Genomic DNA, 18,641 nt, shown 5'->3' with positions numbered 1-18,641 from the left:
GAACTGCTAACCCTGGCTTGCTCATTGTCATCCCCTTTCCTCCAGCACTTTGACTTCAATATTCATGGTGATACTGCCTGCTCTAACACCACCCAGTTACTGTCTGTTTTTGAATGTTTTAATCTGACTCAACACGTCTGCTTTCTTACCCATACCCGTGTTCACACCCTTGATCTAATATGTACATCAAAGGGGGATATCACTTCCATTTTTGCTTCTGAAACTGGCATTTCTGATCATAAACTTTTTTACTTTAGCCTTAAGGCTCCTACACACTGGGACGTTTTTAGTTTGCGTTTATTGGCAGCGTTTTACGAGACGTTTTTCAGTGTTCAAACCCAAACGCTTTTCACTGGCGTCAAGCAGAAGAGTATGCTAAATCACTCTTTTGACGTTAGATGGCGCTTCACAACTATAAGCTTCTGACACCCGCTTATAACACAGAAGAAGTGGAGGAGTGGAAGTTCACACGCTTGTTGCTAAATTTACTGGTGACTTGAACAAGCATGGATGGTTCAAGCAGCAGCTCCTGCTCTAGTGATGAAGAAATGATTATTGTTCACAGAGCAATAAGCAGCTCCACATTCATATCGCCTCTGGGCATCTTCTTCAAAGTGCGCTCGCATTGACAGTTTTGTGCTTGAGCGTCTCCAAATGCTGTTTATGGTAACTTCAGCAGCTCTGTGCACATGAACAAAAGTGGCAATCTGATTGGTGGAGAAGGTTTTGACGTCGTGCGTCAAAACAAAAAAAAACAAGCATGAGGCGTTTTTTTTAAAATGACGCTTTTGCGCCTGCCGTTTTGAACGTTGGTGTGCACAATCACATTGACGGCCTTTATGTAGCCACGAGGCGTTAAACGTTGAAGGAAAACGCGAGCAAAAAAACGTCTCTGTGTGCACAGGCCTCAAATCTTCCTTTCCATTCTAAATGCCCTAAGACTGCTATCTAATACCACAATCTGAAAGCTATTGACACTGTCATTTTCTACTTCTAGGGCCCTATCATACACCCGGCGCAGTGTGGCGCAAGGTGTGATGCAGTAGTCATTTGGTAGTTTAAGCTTGGCGCAAGAGTCGTTTTGAGGTGTTGCGCTACGCTGTTTAAATAGCAAATGCATTAGCGCTCATTTGTGCGCCCATAGGCGATCTGGTCTAAAAAGGAAGGCGTTCTGAGGCACACTGCTGGCGCGTTGCTATTTTGAGAAACTATAATAGATTTTTCATTAGACCAAAACTAACCCGGTCTAAACTCGCTTACGCACTGCTTAATACGCACAAGAGAGCAATAGGCAAATATCTTTATATATGAAAAAATGTAAATATTAAGGATATATATAGGATGTAATAAGAATAGATATAGAATATAAATATAAAGGATTAAAATATTACAAAACATATTATTTTCTAGCCTACATAAATATGAAAAACCACTGCTTTTATGTCTTCTTCATCTCTGGAGGCTTTTTCAGTTCATTCATAACAATTTGCTTTTGTGTAATGTTATTATTTTTAGCAGTATTATTTATTATATCCAAATGTATATTAGTTTTATTAAAAACAAGCTTAGATTTGCCCACCTGTCAGGTTTTAGACCATATGGGGCAAAGCATGTATTTTAGGATATAACTCAGGTTTTTGAGCACATTTTGCTATTATTATTCATTTACTCGTTTGCTAGAAATTAGAACTGAATTTAGAAATAGTTTTGAAACGAATATTTGCGCTTAACAAACAAAAGTATATATTTATAGACTAATTGATGTCTGTGCGTAAAGGTTTCCCTATCCAAGAGCGAAAATGATCCATTATCTCTCATTCTCATGCAGTAGATGCTCTGTTTAACAGTTTTCTGTTAAAAAACTGTTAACTGTTTGCTTGTGAAATACTCATTTTTTCCACTTAGACTTACTTTACGTCCTGTAAATAGCGATTGCGCTCTTGGCGTGACGCAGCTGACTCTTAAAGGGAATGGGAGATGAGACTCTAATTGGTTTATTCTCAAAACACACATATAACTCAATAAAAAAATAAACTCAACCCTTTTAGACCGTAGAAGGCATATTTCCCATCCTTTAATTAGCAAAAACACGTCCTGACACGCCCTGAAAGCATTTGCGCCCTGCATTTTGCGCTTTGCGCATGGACTGTCAAAATTGAGCCCCTATTGTCTCTTCGAACCTCTCTGATGCCATTAATTTCTCTTCCCCATCTATGATACTATTTAACTATCACTCTATAATTTCTGAAGTCCTGCAGCAGCATGCTCCTACAAAGACCAGATATGTCCCTACAACTCACTCTCCCTGAAAGCATTTGCGCCCTGCATTTTGCGCTTTGCGCATGGACCGTCAAAATAGAGCCCCTATTGTCTCTTCGAACCTCTCTGATGCCATTAATATCTCTTCCCCATCTATGATACTATCTAACTATCACTCTATAATTTCTGAAGTCCTGCAGCAGCATGCTCCTACAAAGACCAGATATGCCCCTACAACTTACTCTTCTCCTTGGTATACCCTTGAGCTCCGTACCCTCAAGGCCACTGGTAGACAACTTCAACATCTCTATAGGAGATCTTACTGTTCCGGTCTTACTGGTGATTATTTGGCTTTTTCAAGATCATCTTAAATCATATAAATCTGCTCTCACCTCAGCTCGCTCTAAATTTGTCTCTGCTACAATTAATAAATCAAGCAATAGGCCAAAATCATAATTTAATACAATAAATAAACTTACTAACCCCCCACCTCAAAATGCCTTAGCCTCAACTGAGTTTTGCTGTTCCTTTTTGGATTATCTGCTCGATAAGACTAATGCTGTCCACCAGTTCTTCTCTACTGATACAGAGCTCAGCCATCCATCTTTCCAGTCAGTCTGTCTTGCTTTTCACTGACGACCCCTGATTCTGTCTCTAAGCTAATACTGAAATCTAGCTTGTCATCATGTCACCTTGATCCTGCTCCTACCTCTCTCTTATAACTTTGGCACTTGGGTATCTCCCCTGTCATCTCTCACTTTATCAATGCATTTCTTACACAGGCTTCTGCATCTTGTTTATATACACTTTGAACAGCAGCTACGCTAATTATTTTCTTTATTCTCTATTTTGACCTGGGGATACTCATCCCGAGGTCCTCAGATTATGCAGAGTCACTGATTGGATCCAAGACCAGCGACGAGATGATCCCAAGGATTCCATATCCAGGACCAGGCCATTTCCTGAGCTGCTGCTGCGCTGATGGTTGTGGGGAGTGGAGAACATGAGTCTGATTCCAGCGACACTCCAGGGACAGACGAGTCTTCGCTGAGGCCATTTTCCAGCCTTAATCCATGGCGAATGAAGCTCTGCACAAGACTTGGCCAGCGGAGAAATTAAAATGGTCGTGCCCAACTGAGTCTGGTTCTCTCAAGGTTTTTTTTCTTCACTCCCATCAGGTGAAGTTTTTTTTCCCTCTCCGCTGTCGCCACTGGCTCGCATGGTTCAGGATTGGTAGAGCTACGCATCGATGAATTTGCTCTTCAGTGTTTGAACTCTCAGTAATGATTAAATCACACTGAACTGAGCTAAACTGAACTGAACTTAAACACTAAAACCTGAACCACACTGTTCCAGTTACTATGACCATTTATGTGAAGCTGCTTTGACACAATCTACATTGTAAAAGCGCTATACAAATAAAGCTGAATTGAATTGAATGTTTAATTTTCTCTGCCACTAAAAACTGCTGCCGTCACACCTGTGCTTAAGAAACCCAACTTTGACCCCTCTGTCCTATCTAATTATCTTCCAATTTATAATCTATCTTTCATATCGAAATTACTGGAAAGTACTGCTTTCTGGTGATTCTGGCTCCTTGCCTAGATTACTATATTACTGCAACTCGATCTCAGCTCTGCCTTTGATACAGCCTCTAATGATTTACTTATCTCACACCTCTCTGATATGTGTATTTCTGGTACTGCTCTCTCTTGGTTTTCTTCATATTTCTCAGATAGACATTTCTTCATCTCTGTTACGGATTTTCAGTCCCCTACTGTCCTACTGAAGCGAAGTGTTCCCAGGGGTCTGTTCTAGGCACACTATTGTTCACAATATACCTAATTCCACTTGGTCTGATTTTACAACGTCATGGTCTAAACTATAATTTTTATGCAGACGATTTTCAACTTTACTCTGTTTGTAGACCTATTCTCTGAAACTCAACATTGACAAAATTGACATGATTTTTTGGCACCTAAGCACTTACCAGCAATATTTCCACCAGTTTCTCCTGTGATATTGCTGGCAAGCACATTAAAACATCTTCTTCTGTTAAAAAATTGTGTCATCTTCGACTCCACACTCTCTTTTCAGTCTCACATTAAATCGGTTATTAAATCCGCATATTTTCATTTACGTCGCATTTCCTAACTGTGTCCCTTGATCAGTAGCAAGGATTCTGAGACTGTCATCCATACATTTGTCTCCTCACGAATTGACTACTGTAATGCTCATTTCATTGGTCTGCCTGCCAGCCTCATCTCCAGATTACAGTATATTCAAAACTCTGTGGCTAGAATACTCACTCATACCAAACGTTCTGCTCATATAACCCCAATCTTGTACGACCTCCATTGACTCCCAGACGGCCCGCAATCACACTACAATCGGGCCTGGGCATGCTTACATCATCGATGCTGCGCTGTTCAGTAGAGAAGCTATTCTGCCTGTCAACTGGTACCATGCAGCCTCAGTTTTGCAACTTGACTTGAGTGGCGTCTATATCGATGTCTGCATGACAGTGAGAGAGAAATGAGATCAGACCTCAGATTCGATATGTGGCTGCACATGGCAGTTACTTTACTAATTTACATTTTTTTGTTACAAATTAACTTTTCATTTGATTAAAAGCCAAACTATTGCCAGGCAGAGGAAACAACTTTTGGTTTTGGGAGAGAGTGGCTTCAGTGATAAAAGACGCACACATGCACACGCGCACGCACACGCGCGCACGCCTGCACACACACACACACACACACACACACGCGTCAATGGTCCAGCATTGCTAAATCACTTCGGTTTTAATAAAATAATATTATTTATTAATAAACTGTGAGATGGTGGTCGCATGATTTTTAAAATGAAAGCATGCGTTTTATAGGCTATTTATGGCTATTGATCTTTTCTACCCACGACCCAACCATAGTTAAGCATCATCAAGTAGTCGACTTTTTGATTACCTGACCTGCAGATCAAAGGCAGGAATCCTGAATGAAAGAATCGCATATAAAAAGGTTTTATGCGTACCCAATATGCAATGAAAGTGACTCCATGAGGTAACGTACACTGCACACACTTTGTATAATGTGTGAAGTCGTGAACACATGCAAGCACAAGGATAACTCATCCTTTAAATGTCCATGCTTAATAGTTAACAGATAAGGTCTATGGATTTGCAGGGTTATCAACAATGCATTTGTATTTTTGGCTTGGAACAGCGTTCTGTTAAAGATTTTTGTGTTCATCCTTGTTATAGGCAAAAAATAAAATAAAAGAACAAATACACAACTGAATTGGTACTTTGCATCGGCGAGTACCCAAATTAAAATACTCGTACCCATATCGGTTTGTAAAATAGTGGTATCAGTGCATCCCTACCTATATAACACTCCACACAGAAACGCCAACTGACCCAGTACTACCCACTGCACCACTGTAACGCCTTTTTATATTAAATAATATAAAAATAAACCCACATATCTATAATACCATGACTTTTCCTAAAGGTCCTAACATTTCTTTCAAACTTTTTTTTTTTTTAAGTTACAAAACACAATAAGATTTCTGAAGATTTTTAAGGTAATTACTTCATAAAATACACCAACAGACATTGAAAGCTTAATCCTAATTTGTTAATAAAAGCTTGAATGTAAACATGTGACAATATGACGTGTTAGACAAAAACAGTTAGAATAGCCGCGTTTCCACTATCGCGCCTAAAGCAAGCGAGCCAGGGCGAGCCAAGGCCAGTCGCGTTTCCACTGTCACTTCTGGGGCCTAATCGGGCCAAAGCGGGGCTTTCTTGGGGCCAGCGGCTGGCCTTTTTCGGCCTGCCGAATACCTTGGGCCAAGGAGGGCCAGCTGGGGCTTCGGGGCAAAGTGAGAGGCGGGCAGTTTTCTGATCGCACATGAGGCTACATGCGCCAAGCAAACAAACAAATAAATAAATAAAAATAAGGCAAAGAAAACATCTAGCCTTATAGTCTGGGGTCTTTTAGCGTATGATCACCCGTATGTTTCCCTTTTAAATGTAAGGCTGTTGCATAAAATACTAAAGTTTTAATTTATAGTGACGTTCTTTGCTGCGTCCCCCTTAATGTTTCAATAACGCATAATAATCTTTACACCATATTAAAAACACAGCAGACAGTAAGGGTTTTCGAGAGTTTTTGTCAAGTTTAAAAGGTGTGTTATACACCTTTTATATAGACATATAATGTACTGCTGTACAGTAACGTGTCACTTGTTTGTTTCGGTTGTCTTCATTTTAATGGTTTCGTTTCGTGATAATTCCATGGTGTGCTTTATCTACCTGATTCCAGCTGAAGTGACGTTTGATTCGGGGGGCGTTCTGGTGTTTGCGTGACGCGCTGCGACCTACTAGCCCGACAGTGGAAACGCAACATGATATCGGCCTCATTACTCAACCTCCCGGGCGATTGGCCCGGCCGGTTAAAAGCCCTGGCTCGCACTGGCCCGATAGTGGAAATGCAGCTAATGACCACTAAAATTCTAGTGGTTTACAGAATTTGGATAACTCCAATAATAAAGGAAAATAGATTACCTTTTTTATCTGATAGCAATGCTACTATGTGTAAACATTATTGTATTGGTGCGGTTTTAAACTTTCGGAAACATCTAACTTTGCAACCTTAAGCTAAAATGCAATTGAATAGACTAATTTTGTAATTGGACTTCATTTGTAATTTGAAATAATCACTGACAGCATGAGCTGCATTCATAGCTCGTTTCCACTGAGTGGTATGGTACACTTTTATGGTCGTTTCCACTGTCAAAAGGCATACTAAACCGAACCACTTTTTCAGCACCCTTTGCAACGAGTACCAAGGGTACCAAGAGGCGGAGCAAGACGTGAAGCTGAACACTATTGGTTTACAGAGATACTTCATTCGCTAGTGAAAATGAAAACAAAGGAACCAGCATGTTTTACAAACACAGCCGATACATTACACCAGTGGTTCTCAAACTTTTTTCACCAAGTACCACCTTAGAAAAAAATTGTCTCTCCAAGTACCACCTTACGACGCTATTTTTTAACCAGTATTAAAAAATAGCGTCGTAGGCCAAATTAAGCAGCTACAGGTGTGCACAGTTTAAAAACGATACAGATTAATTCCTATTATTAAGAATATGTATTATTATCATTCATTTTAAACATTTGAAATAGTCTGAACATTAACTGTGCTTGCAGATTAAAAAAAAAAGTTTTTGTTAAAATGTGCTCTTAAAAGTTCATTAAAAAATGGCGCTGTTCTTAAAAAGTAAAAAGAAAACTGCTGTACTTAAATCTAAAGTATTCATTGTAGCCTATTCATCAAAAGCTGGAGATGTTGCTCGGACCTTATAAATATAGGCTATATGTCACATTCCTACACTTTCAGACAAATCTTGAAATATGTTAAATGTACATATGACAGGGTTCATACAGGCACAGCCTAATGAAAAATCAATTACAGCACCTATTATTTTTTTTCAAGACTGACATGCTATGTATTGAAGACCTGAAAAGTATTCTCAGCAACCCATAAAACATTGCATAGGAATAGATACAAATAAAAAACATAAAAAAATAATATTTATTGATCATATTATTAATAATATAATGAACCTGCAATAAATGCTTGAGAAATCTTTTTTGTACTCAAGTAAAAATACTATTACACAGCTAAAATAACACAAATTTTAGTAAATAATATTAATATTAGGTAAAAGTACAAAGTACTCTTTTAAAAAGTACTAGTTGGTTACTTTTGAAAAAAAAAATCAGATTTTCATTATGAAATCACTTTTTTACGTGGAAACCTGATTGAATGGTTTAATTGCTTAAATACCAAAGCTACATGTATAGGAAATTGCACTAACAAAGAAAGTATGGTCGATTTTTCCTTTCGTGACAATTAATCTTTTTCAATAGCACTGATAAAACTACCAAATAATCTTTAAGGCCATAGAGACACTTTTTGCCAATTTTTTAAACGATATTTACAAGCTTTGAAAGGTTTAATTGAAGTATATGGTAAAAAGATTTAAATTTAGCCTTTTATTTACATATTTTACACTATTTTTCTTTACAATATGGCAAATTTGTTTCTTAAAAAGCTGTACATCACATGTAGATTTTATTTTACATTTAAGCTAATCTTAAATAGAAACTTTAAAAAAAATACAAGTACACTGTCAGTAAAAAAAAATAAAACAAATGACTTAATTTTACTTGAGGTATTTAAAATATGACAACACTACATTTATCAAAGCAGTGCTTTAAGAGCCTTATTGTTAATTTTGATAAATAAACAATAAGTAACAATGGATTGCTTTGACCTGTAATGCTTTAGGACAGATCAGAATACAGCTAAATGTGTAAATCACACAAATACCTCATCCAGAAACATTTCCAGCATAATTAATTTGTCGTAAAGAAAAAAAAGAAAAAAATACACCTTTGCTAAAAGTAAGTTTCACTTCACAACACAGCCAAATAAGAAGACCATTAGCATTGTCATCGATCATGTATCAATCTATTTCTTAGTACTTGATTACTTTGAATACTTTTGACTAAATTTAGTCAAGGAACAAAGATAAATAATGTCTACTTTAATAGTGGAAAGATCGCGATTGTATTCAATCTGAGCACACAGGCGATCCTGAAAGGACTTGCAGTTCATTTGAAAAAAAAAAGCCTATTTAAGAGCTCGCATATCTGTTTTAGCGATTTGCGCACATGAATGCGCTCTCGTGTTAAAATAAAGCACTCGCCACATTTGTAGAAATGAGTTATTGCGCAATACCTTCATTCCCGCGCCGCCATTCAGAATGTATTTAGAGGAGTGACAGGTCAAAGGCGAGTCGACTCGCTGTCGGAGAGCGAAACGTGTTTGTAGATCATCAAAAAGGCAGGAAATATGTCCGCGGTTTAATTACTCCGCTAGACATCTCGATAGTGAAAACATCCGAGAAGCATTATTCCAACAAAACATTTGTTTTTAAGTTGTTTTTTCTGTCTCTGCAACACAGAAAGCATTCGTCCCGCCCTTACGTTTCACGCAACTAGACAAGGTCGACTGTGATTGGCTACTTTTCATGTCAGTCAAATCACGCTTCAGAATCAATTCTTAAACTTCGGAAACTGATTTATAGCAGCTTATGATACAATGCACTAAAATAAACACTCCAAGCACAGCGTTGTGATCGTACGCTTCACAAAACAGCCAATGCTGATCACATCGATGTTATATTAGGCATTAAAGGATTAAAAGTGTTAATTGTTTCTTTCATTATTCAGCGGTTCCTCCGCGTACCACTAGGAGGAAGCCCGCGTACCACTAGTGGTACGCGTACCACAGTTTGAGAACCACTGCATTACACCATAATATTATATACATATAATAACGAGCCATGGTCGACCCGAGCCCAAACAAACCTTGCTGTCGTCTTGATGAACAGCCACAAAGCCAAGAAGAGCAAAACTAAAACATGAACAAACTGCCATTTTTAACTATTATCATCAACTTTTGGACTATTATGAATTCAGAATGACGGAATTACTCTCTAACAAGAGGCTATCTACAGGTGCTGCTGAAGATTAAAGACACATATGAGGCATTTTCACTGACTGTGGGCTATATTTTGTGTTGTTTTGGAACCAAAATAAGAACTAAATGTATGCTGGGGAGTTTTTTTTTTTTCTGTAAGTGGTGACATATTGGAGACTGTAAGGGTGTGTATGTGTTCATATACGTTGCATTTATTTATTTATTTTATATAATTGCAGAGATTACAGTAGGCTATTTTGATAATTGATCTGCAGTTATAATTAAACTATGTTATTAGAAAAGTTAGTAATAAACATTTAAGTATTTGCGTGTTTCTGTTTTGTGAGAAGTGCTTCTCATGTGATTTGTGAATGATCTGTACAGCTTTACTTTAGACATTTCCTCGAGCGAAGATGACGTCGTCTGAAACTTTGTCTTACATAACACCCACCAAAAAGAGTACCATTGGAACCCTTTTAACAGTTGATAAAGGTGCATATCAACGCAAACCTGATAAAGGTGAGCCTTACCGACCAGTACAGTACCAGTCAGTGGAAACGAGCCATAAGAAACCAGTTAAAAAAAGACTGACCAAGATAATGTGCGCATCATATCATAGAATACAATATCAGTGCAGTGCATCAAAGACATTGAAAATTTCATTCATATGTTTGCATTTAACATATAGAAAAACTGGTATGCTATTATAAAAGTAGCTGAAGTGTTATTGTTACCTTTCTCTTGCTTGTAAAAAGCTACTGATTTGAGACTGCATTGATGTCCTTTAAATGTTCCCAGCAGGTCACCAGTAATAACATCCCACAGACGAGCAGTTTGGTCACCGGATGCAGTTACCTGCAAATGACAATTCCCATTTAAGACAACACTTATAAATCTACAGAAAACAAAATGTCTTACACACTGAAAAAGTCTATAAACAAAAAAATCATTCAACACTTACTAAGCAATTGGTTCCAGGAACCCAGGCAATATCAAAAACTGCATTATCATGTGCCTGCCATTCTGGAAAACACACGTTTTACATCAATGAAACACCAAAATTTAATTAACAAAAGTGATTTTGTGCATGTATAAATCACTGTCAATGCAAAAAGAAGTTTCTACTATAATATTTAAAATAACCTTGTGATATTGCCGTTTCACTGGATTGTTTTAAGAAACTTCTTAAGAGTCACCTTTTTACCGTTGCTTTTAACCTAGATTATTTTTGTTATTTTATAATCCTATTGTAGTGAGCCATTCATATTTTATTGCAGTCTTTTTATTTTATTTTTTGACTGTTTTTATTGTTCTGCTTTGTTTGCCTTGTATGCCTGTTAGCGCTTTGGGGCTGAAAAAAGCGCAATATAATGTATTATTATTATTATTATTATTGTCAAATATAGGTGAAATAATGTTCCGTCTTCATTCAGCATGCATAAACAGATATAGATATGTGTGAGTGTAAAAATTAAACATACTTATTCTGCTCTTATTCTATTCAGAGAATAGAAAACGTTATCCTACTTAACCTTTCTTTTATATTCACACAATCTGACAGAATTTAAAAGGGCTAATATGGATTATCATGATGTACTATTATGAACAATGCATTATACGTATGTAACTGTACAACTTAAATACGCTTATTCAACTTATTCTCCGTCGATGAGCGGGCGCTGCCATTTGAATATTTTTGGCTTGAAACTTCTGGTCTCATTCACTTCCATTCATTTTTTGACGTTAAAAACTGCTTATTACGCTGCTTGATGTTGCAATTTGATATTTTCTTATTATATTATTCTACTTGGTCTGTATAGTCATGCAAACATTTGTTTTTAGAGCAAGTAGTTTGACCGTTTTCTGCCGTTTATTATTCCTAGTCATTTCTCCCATAGGCGACTGAATCGAAAGTTCTAAGACAATCGTGAAAACAGGCGCACTTCCGCATTTTAGAATAAGGTCAATAGCTATGGAAGGTTGTAACGTCATCATTTATGTAAGGAACTGTCTACAAATTAGCACTTTCAATCAGAATGTTAATCATATATTTAAAGATATGATTGAATAAAAAAATTCATTTGAATATATAATGTGATGCAAGTGATGTGTGCTGTACAACTGTAGTCAGCTAAAATGCAACCATTAATTTAAAAAAAAAAGTGATCATCTGAAATCTGAGGAAGCATGTTCCTGCTACTGATAAAAAAATATTTTTAAAAAAGGTAATTGCAACATTTTCTCAGAATTCTAACTTTATTTGTGAATATTGTGAGGCAATATCTCCCAATTCAGACTTAAGAACTCAAAATTGGCTCATTGGCTGCTAATATCATTTCCTTATTTAGAATTGATTGCAAATAATTTTTATTTTGAATTTAGGTTAAGCAGGATAAACTCTGAATAGAAAAATCAACTTTACCAAAAATAAATATTTCAGGGCTTAACAATAAGGACTGCCAGATGGCCCTGGTCAGTATAAGAGACATTCAGAACAGTAGACAGGATCATAACTTGCCCGATCGGGCTTTCATGTCACTAAGGTTTAATTTGGCTGAGACCATTTGTCAATTGCATGCAAAGGCAGCCTAAGAATCAAGTTTCTGCTTTTAAGCCTTTTAATGTTACCTCTTCTGTGATGTCATAAACACCATGTTACATGTTCCTTTTAAGTGATTAGACGTTCTGAGCACATACTTTTTTTCCATAACCTGGTAACAAGATAGCAACATCAAATTATGAGGCTAAACGAAAACATGTTTCTAACCTCTTGGAAACCTACATTTATGTGGGTACAAAAAAAACAAGTGATGTGTTGCCCAGTTTGCTGTCGGTTTGGCAGGTCAGCCACATTTTGATTTGCAATAAAATACCTGCACATTTTCCATACTGCCATTTTTGTTTGCATAACACTTTGATTTTTGCATATTATATATTTATTAACATTTGTAAAACACTTAAATTCTAGATTTATTCCCATTTTTGACACATTGTTTAAAATATGTGGCTAAGAAATAGTTATTAACTTTTTTGGTGTGGTTACAATGAATGACATTTCCGAAACAAGATTTTAAAAAATTATGACAGTATGACAAAAAAAAATGTTTTTCTATTTTATTTTCCTAACAGGGGAAACACAAAGCTTTATTGCACTTTTTGTTGAGATTTCGGTCAACCCATTTTATATTTGACGCCAATAGGAAATAGGGTTTTCCAAAAGCGAACTAGTTTAAACCTTTAAAATATTTCCAGGTAAACTTGAAGCCAACCTTTCAGAACAGAGCTTTGTTTTTCTCCAGTGTTGAAGATGGTCACAAACCCTTCTTCGTTGGCTACAGCAAGACAGTTTTGTTGTCCATGAGCTAAACATAGAAAACAAACCAGCACAAACATAATGTCTTTGCACAATTCTGTACTACTGACTTCGAACTCATTGTGAATGCAGAAATAAATGTTTACCGGAGGAAAATGTGCATCCGAATGGCGGCACGGCAGCAGCGGAGGCTCCATAAGAGATGTGTTCATCCCGCCGAGCGCATTCATAGCCGTCCAGCAGAGACGACAGAGGAAACAGCCGCTGCTCACCTGATTATTACAAAGTATTTCAGTGTAAATAGTGTAATAACGCTGGTTTAGGTTAACGTATATTCAGCAAACTCACCATTTCGTCCTCTTTTTTTAGCCCCTCGATCAACAACATGGTGAAAAAGAGTCATCGCTGCAGGATGCAAGTCGCGTTCAGAAGTGGTAAGTTTCCCGCGAACAATGAAAAAGCGCTGAAGACGAATTCCCCGCGAGATGGACGAACAGTGTTCTAATTGGTCGACACGTCAGGAAACAGGAAGTGTTAAGCCACTGCGAGCGGAGTGGAATGGCTGCGAACACTAGAGGCGCCATGTGGCCCCAAAAAAATCCGGGTTAACATTAACATTAACAATATATATATATATATATATATATATATATATATATATATATATATATATATATATATATATATATATATATATATATATATATATATATATATATATATATTCATTATTTCATTTATTTCCTTTTTGGCTTAGTACCTTTATTGTTTTGGAGTTGCCACTGCGGAATATGGTTTTACGCAGCGGATGCCCTTCCAGCTGCAACCCATAAGTGGTAAACATCCATACACACTCATTCACACACACACACAAACACACACACACACACACACACACACACACACACACACACACACACACACACACACACACACACACACACAAAATTTAGCCTACCCAGTTCACCTACAGCATATATTTTTTTAACCCACGCAAACACTGGAAGAACATGTAAACGCCACAGAAACACAAAAACTTAATCTTATTAAGAATAAAAAACCCTAAAATTCCTGAAATATTATACAGATGTAGGAGATGCTTAAGTTTAGTTGCTTTCCTTTTGGTTATTTGTTTAAGTGTCATTGTAATTTCATTCATTTGTTTAATTTAGTTTGTTTAATTTAGTAATTTTGTTATTATCATAATTTTATTATTATTAATATTATAATTATTAATATTTTCCCTTTCAGTCTAATGATATGTTATTTGTATGTGTTTGTGATAATTTTTATGACTGTGTATACTATTGATCATTTTAAAGTGATCTCTGGGATCCTTTGGATTTTGTTCTGATAGCAAGCAATAATATATATATATATATATATATATATATATATATATATATATATATATATATATATATATATATATATATATATATATATATATATATATATATATATATATATATATATATATATATATATATATATATATATATATATATATATATATATATAATTTTGCAAATGATTAAATAAAAATTATGATAGCATGAAGAGCCTAAAAGCTGAGCAGAGGTTTAGACTAATCAGGGTAAATGCCGACTCATAAGCCCCGCCTTCTTTGGTCACCTCTTTGGGTCGCTTTCGCTTCTAGCGTTCCTTGTAGCGCAACGGAAACCCGACGACGAAACTGGCGTTGTGCGTCACGTGACCTGCTTTACAACCGGGTCACACTTCAAACTTAATGCACAAAATCTCCATCTGATAAAACAAATAAAGTGTTAAATCCGAGAGCAGTCTATCGGGTTACATTTTTTGCAGTCTAATAATAAACAATGTCGCTTTCAGCAGCGCGTTCGTTTCTTTCGGAGGCGGCATACGGCGAGCAGGAGCTGGACGCCAATTCAGCGCTGATGGAGCTCGATAAAGGTGGCTCTTTATAAACAACACACGTGTATTTGTTTTTTGATGCAGTGTGTGTGTGTGCTATTTTAATGTTGAATATCATACATTGTATCTGTTCGCATGAAAAAGCTCTTCTATAATTTTATTATGTAGGCTACTACTGTACTTTAGTCTATACTGTGCTTTGTTTTCATTTTTACAGAATGTTTTAGGGATGTAACATATGTTATGGAAAGATCCAGAATTTACGCAACCGTCAAGTAGTTTGACTTTTATGAGTTTCTTCTTCTTTGCACACGCCACACGGGTGATAAAATGCTTTAATTTTAAACTACTAAGGTCTAAAAAGTGCTTAGATTATGGATGAAGTGCTTGGAAAGTAATTGCATTGCTTTCATAATCATTGATCTTACTGAACGTACAACATTGTTTACAGTCAAAAAATTGTGCTTATGTTGTTTTGAAGTCACACTTACATGTGATTTTATACTGAATATTCAAAGTACCATGGTAAACGCTATAGGGAGCGTGTCACAAGTTGTCAATGAACAAATGTACGAATATAAAACCAACTTTACCTGTCTTATTAAACGGGTAATAACAGTGAAAATTACTGTTTAAATAAAAGTATAATAACTCTCATTGCTTGTGCATAAAATGAAAATCTGGGGTCTGTACATAAGCCTGTAGCATGATCTGCCTTCTATCTTATTTTGTCTGCACTCCTTGAGTATAAGATGAAATTAGATACATCTAAGATTTAAGTAAATGACATTCATATAAAAAAAAATCTTATGAATAGAATCTGATAAAATGTAATAAAGCATGTGTGTGTATGTAAATGTGTAATATGCCACACATTTACATACACATGCATTCAAAAAATGTGCATCTGAAAAGTGCTTAAATTATATAAAAAAGCATGCTGCAAACACAAAAGAAGATACTTTGAACAATGTTCAAAATCAGTAACCTTTGACTTCCACAGTAGGACAACAAATGTAGGTCAATAGTTACAGGTTTACAGCTTTTTTCAAAATATTCAATTCAATTCAATTCAGCTTTATTTGTATAGCGCTTTTACAATGTACATTGTGTCAAAGCAGCTTCACATAAATGGTCATAGTAACTGGAACAGTGTGGTTCAGGTTTTAAAATATCTTCTTTAGTGTTCGACAGAGTAATAAAACTGAAATGGGTTTAGAAAACAAACAAAGGATGTGACACTAAAAAAGCAATACAGTTGAAGTCAGCATTAATAGCCCCCATTTGAATTGTTATTTTTTTTTTTCCAGAATAGTGTTTAACAGAGCAAGAAAACTTTCACAGTATGTCTGATAATATATTTTTTTCTTTTTGAGAAAGTCTTATTTGTTTTATTTCAGTAAGAATAAAAGCAGTTTTTATATTTTTAAGAAACATTTTAAGGTAAAAATTACTAGGCCCTTTAAGCTATATATTTTTCCGATAGTCTACAAAACAAACCATCGTTATAGAGTAACTTGACAAATGTATGCTGTTTGTTCATTTATTTAAAATTAACAGAAACAACACAATTGTTAAGTTTTATTTTGGGAACACTTAGTTGTTTTAGATTCAATCAACTAAAATTTGTAAAATCTAATAATATAACTTAATCCATTCATGCTATTGTGGAACCCAACATTTTTACAGAGTATGAATAAAAAACATACATATTTGAGCGTGAATCATTCCTTTTACTCACACACTTCTGATTTTGTCTTTGCTCCAGGTTTACGGTCTTGTAAACTGGGCGAGCAGTGTGAAGCCGTGGTCCTTTTTCCCAAACTCTTCCAGAAATACCCGTTCCCCATCCTCATCAACTCTGCCTTCCTGAAGCTGGCAGATATCTTCAGACTTGGGTAATTGCACATATAAATACATACGAATTATGTCATGTTTAATAGTTTAGATATGGTAACAAAATTGTCAATAGCTGCTTTTCCACTATCGTGCTGAATCGTTCTTTAAGCAGAACCGTTCCATTCCGTGCCAAACCAGGCCAGACAGGACGGATACGGTTTCATTTTCCACTGTCCTGCTGCGACAAAGCTCTTTAAAAACATTACACAAACCGCATCAGTAGTTGCCTTGGTTAACGCAATGTAAACAGCTCCCTTTGTTCAATTAAATTTAAATAATAGCCGAAACTAGTTTTTTTCATGTTCATAAAAGTGAAAGCAACCATGTGACTAGCACTGTTATGCCGCTCTATTAAATAGGGTTGCTAAATATAGGTAGGCTACATACGTCAGCACCCTTATTTATTTAGAGGTATGTTGTGCGGATCTGGCTAAATTTTATTTAGGGGGAAAATTACCAAAATATATCGTGATTAGGGATGTAACGATTTATCGTTGTACGATTTATTGCAATGCAAAAATGTCTCTATGCATCGTGGTGTTATGACGATTTGATTACGATATGACGTCCGTTTTCTCTTATTAGTTGAGCTGTTTGCACGTGAGCTACGTTCCACCTGCTGTCGCACGTGAGTTCAGATTGCAGCAGCAGTAATGTTAGCAGACCAAGATGAGTGGAGCTGATATAGAGGATGGCCCATCCTCTCAAAATCAGACGTCTGGCAACATTTCGGTTGTACAGTCATTGCTTTAGACTCGTCCGCTTTTTGACACGCATACTGGGTCAAACATCCTAAGTTTTAAAGTCTTCACAGTGATTTACATACTTTGCACAGCGACATGGATACCTCCTAATGGTGTTGAAAGAGTCACATACTGTATTTATAAGGTACAATTCACCCTAAAATATCATTCTGTCTTCATATAATGATGTATTGGCGGCCGCAAAATCACACATGACGTGAGCTGTTACTACAGAGGGCGGACTATGATAGACGCGCGCGTATGGCAAGCCGTTTTAGCATTTAAACCTTTGATCTGACTATTCATAAATATATTTAGAGATATCTCTAATTATATTTTGACTAGTCATAATTATAATTCGACTAGTCAAAATATAATTAGAGATATCTCTAAATGAATTTAATTAAATATGAATTAAATATATTTATGGATAGTCAGAACAAAGGTTTAAATGTTAAAACGGCTTGCCATACGCGCGCGTCTGCTTCAGTGAACAGAACCTGCAGGTTGTGACTAATAAAGTAGTAAACAACATTCAGTTTGTGGAACAGAGTGATCGTTCAGGAGCCGCGTGTGTGAACAGCACTTAGCAGTGGAAATGAAACCGAAAACGTACACATTATTTAAACAATCATATCGCATTTTAGAGTTATGATTACGACGAGCATTAACCCTTTTGAGTACAGAGGTACACAAAAATGCACGTCAACATGATACACTTGATAACGCCGACATCAGTGACGCCGAAGAAATAGTAAACCTGCCTAAACTGCTGAAAAGGCTCGACTGTCCTGTGTGATGAAAAGACGGCCACCCTGTCACTCATCATGCCCAACATGAAGACAGCCATCCATAAAAACCTCTCAGACAGATACACATAGGTTCAGGATTATCTTATAGAACTGCTGATTACCTGAAAATGTGGATTTTTTTTGCACACACAAAAAACGCAAGTGACCAAGCAAAGCCTTAAGC

General features: G+C 36.3%; 2 protein-coding genes across 6 annotated transcripts in view; one reads left to right on the top strand and one right to left on the bottom strand.

The window, feature by feature from the left end:
- Positions 1-13,564, bottom strand: part of dtl (denticleless E3 ubiquitin protein ligase homolog (Drosophila)) — a 33,100-nt gene extending 19,536 nt beyond the window's left edge. For 2 of the 4 annotated variants that reach the window (XR_012395350.1, XM_009294593.5), the window contains exons 1-5: positions 13,477-13,555; positions 13,275-13,400; positions 13,085-13,177; positions 10,777-10,838; positions 10,550-10,670 (exon numbers count right to left, since the gene is read on the bottom strand). Coding sequence is in view for 2 of the 4 variants with exons in the window: in XM_009294593.5 (XP_009292868.1) it covers positions 10,550-10,670; positions 10,777-10,838; positions 13,085-13,177; positions 13,275-13,400; positions 13,477-13,531 (457 nt within the window). In the remaining 2 variants the exon portion in view is untranslated. 4 annotated transcript variants of the gene reach the window in all.
- Positions 13,565-14,832: 1,268 nt separating this feature from the next.
- ints7 (integrator complex subunit 7) overlaps positions 14,833-18,641 on the top strand; it is a 122,736-nt gene continuing 118,927 nt past the window's right edge. The window contains exons 1-2 of one of the 2 annotated variants that reach the window (XM_021468353.2): positions 14,833-15,063; positions 16,793-16,922. In XM_021468353.2, coding sequence (XP_021324028.1) covers positions 14,970-15,063; positions 16,793-16,922 — 224 coding nt within the window. In that variant the 5' untranslated portion in view covers positions 14,833-14,969. The remainder of the gene's footprint in view (positions 15,064-16,792; positions 16,923-18,641) is intronic. The other variant, NM_173267.1, reaches the window with a different exon arrangement.

The sequence above is a fragment of the Danio rerio genome, chromosome 20 (genome assembly GCF_049306965.1).
Source record: "Danio rerio strain Tuebingen ecotype United States chromosome 20, GRCz12tu, whole genome shotgun sequence".
Taxonomy (NCBI): Eukaryota; Metazoa; Chordata; class Actinopteri; order Cypriniformes; family Danionidae; genus Danio; species Danio rerio.
The sequence above is the reverse complement of the archived record's forward strand: the minus strand, read 5'-3'. Positions and strand labels throughout refer to the sequence as shown.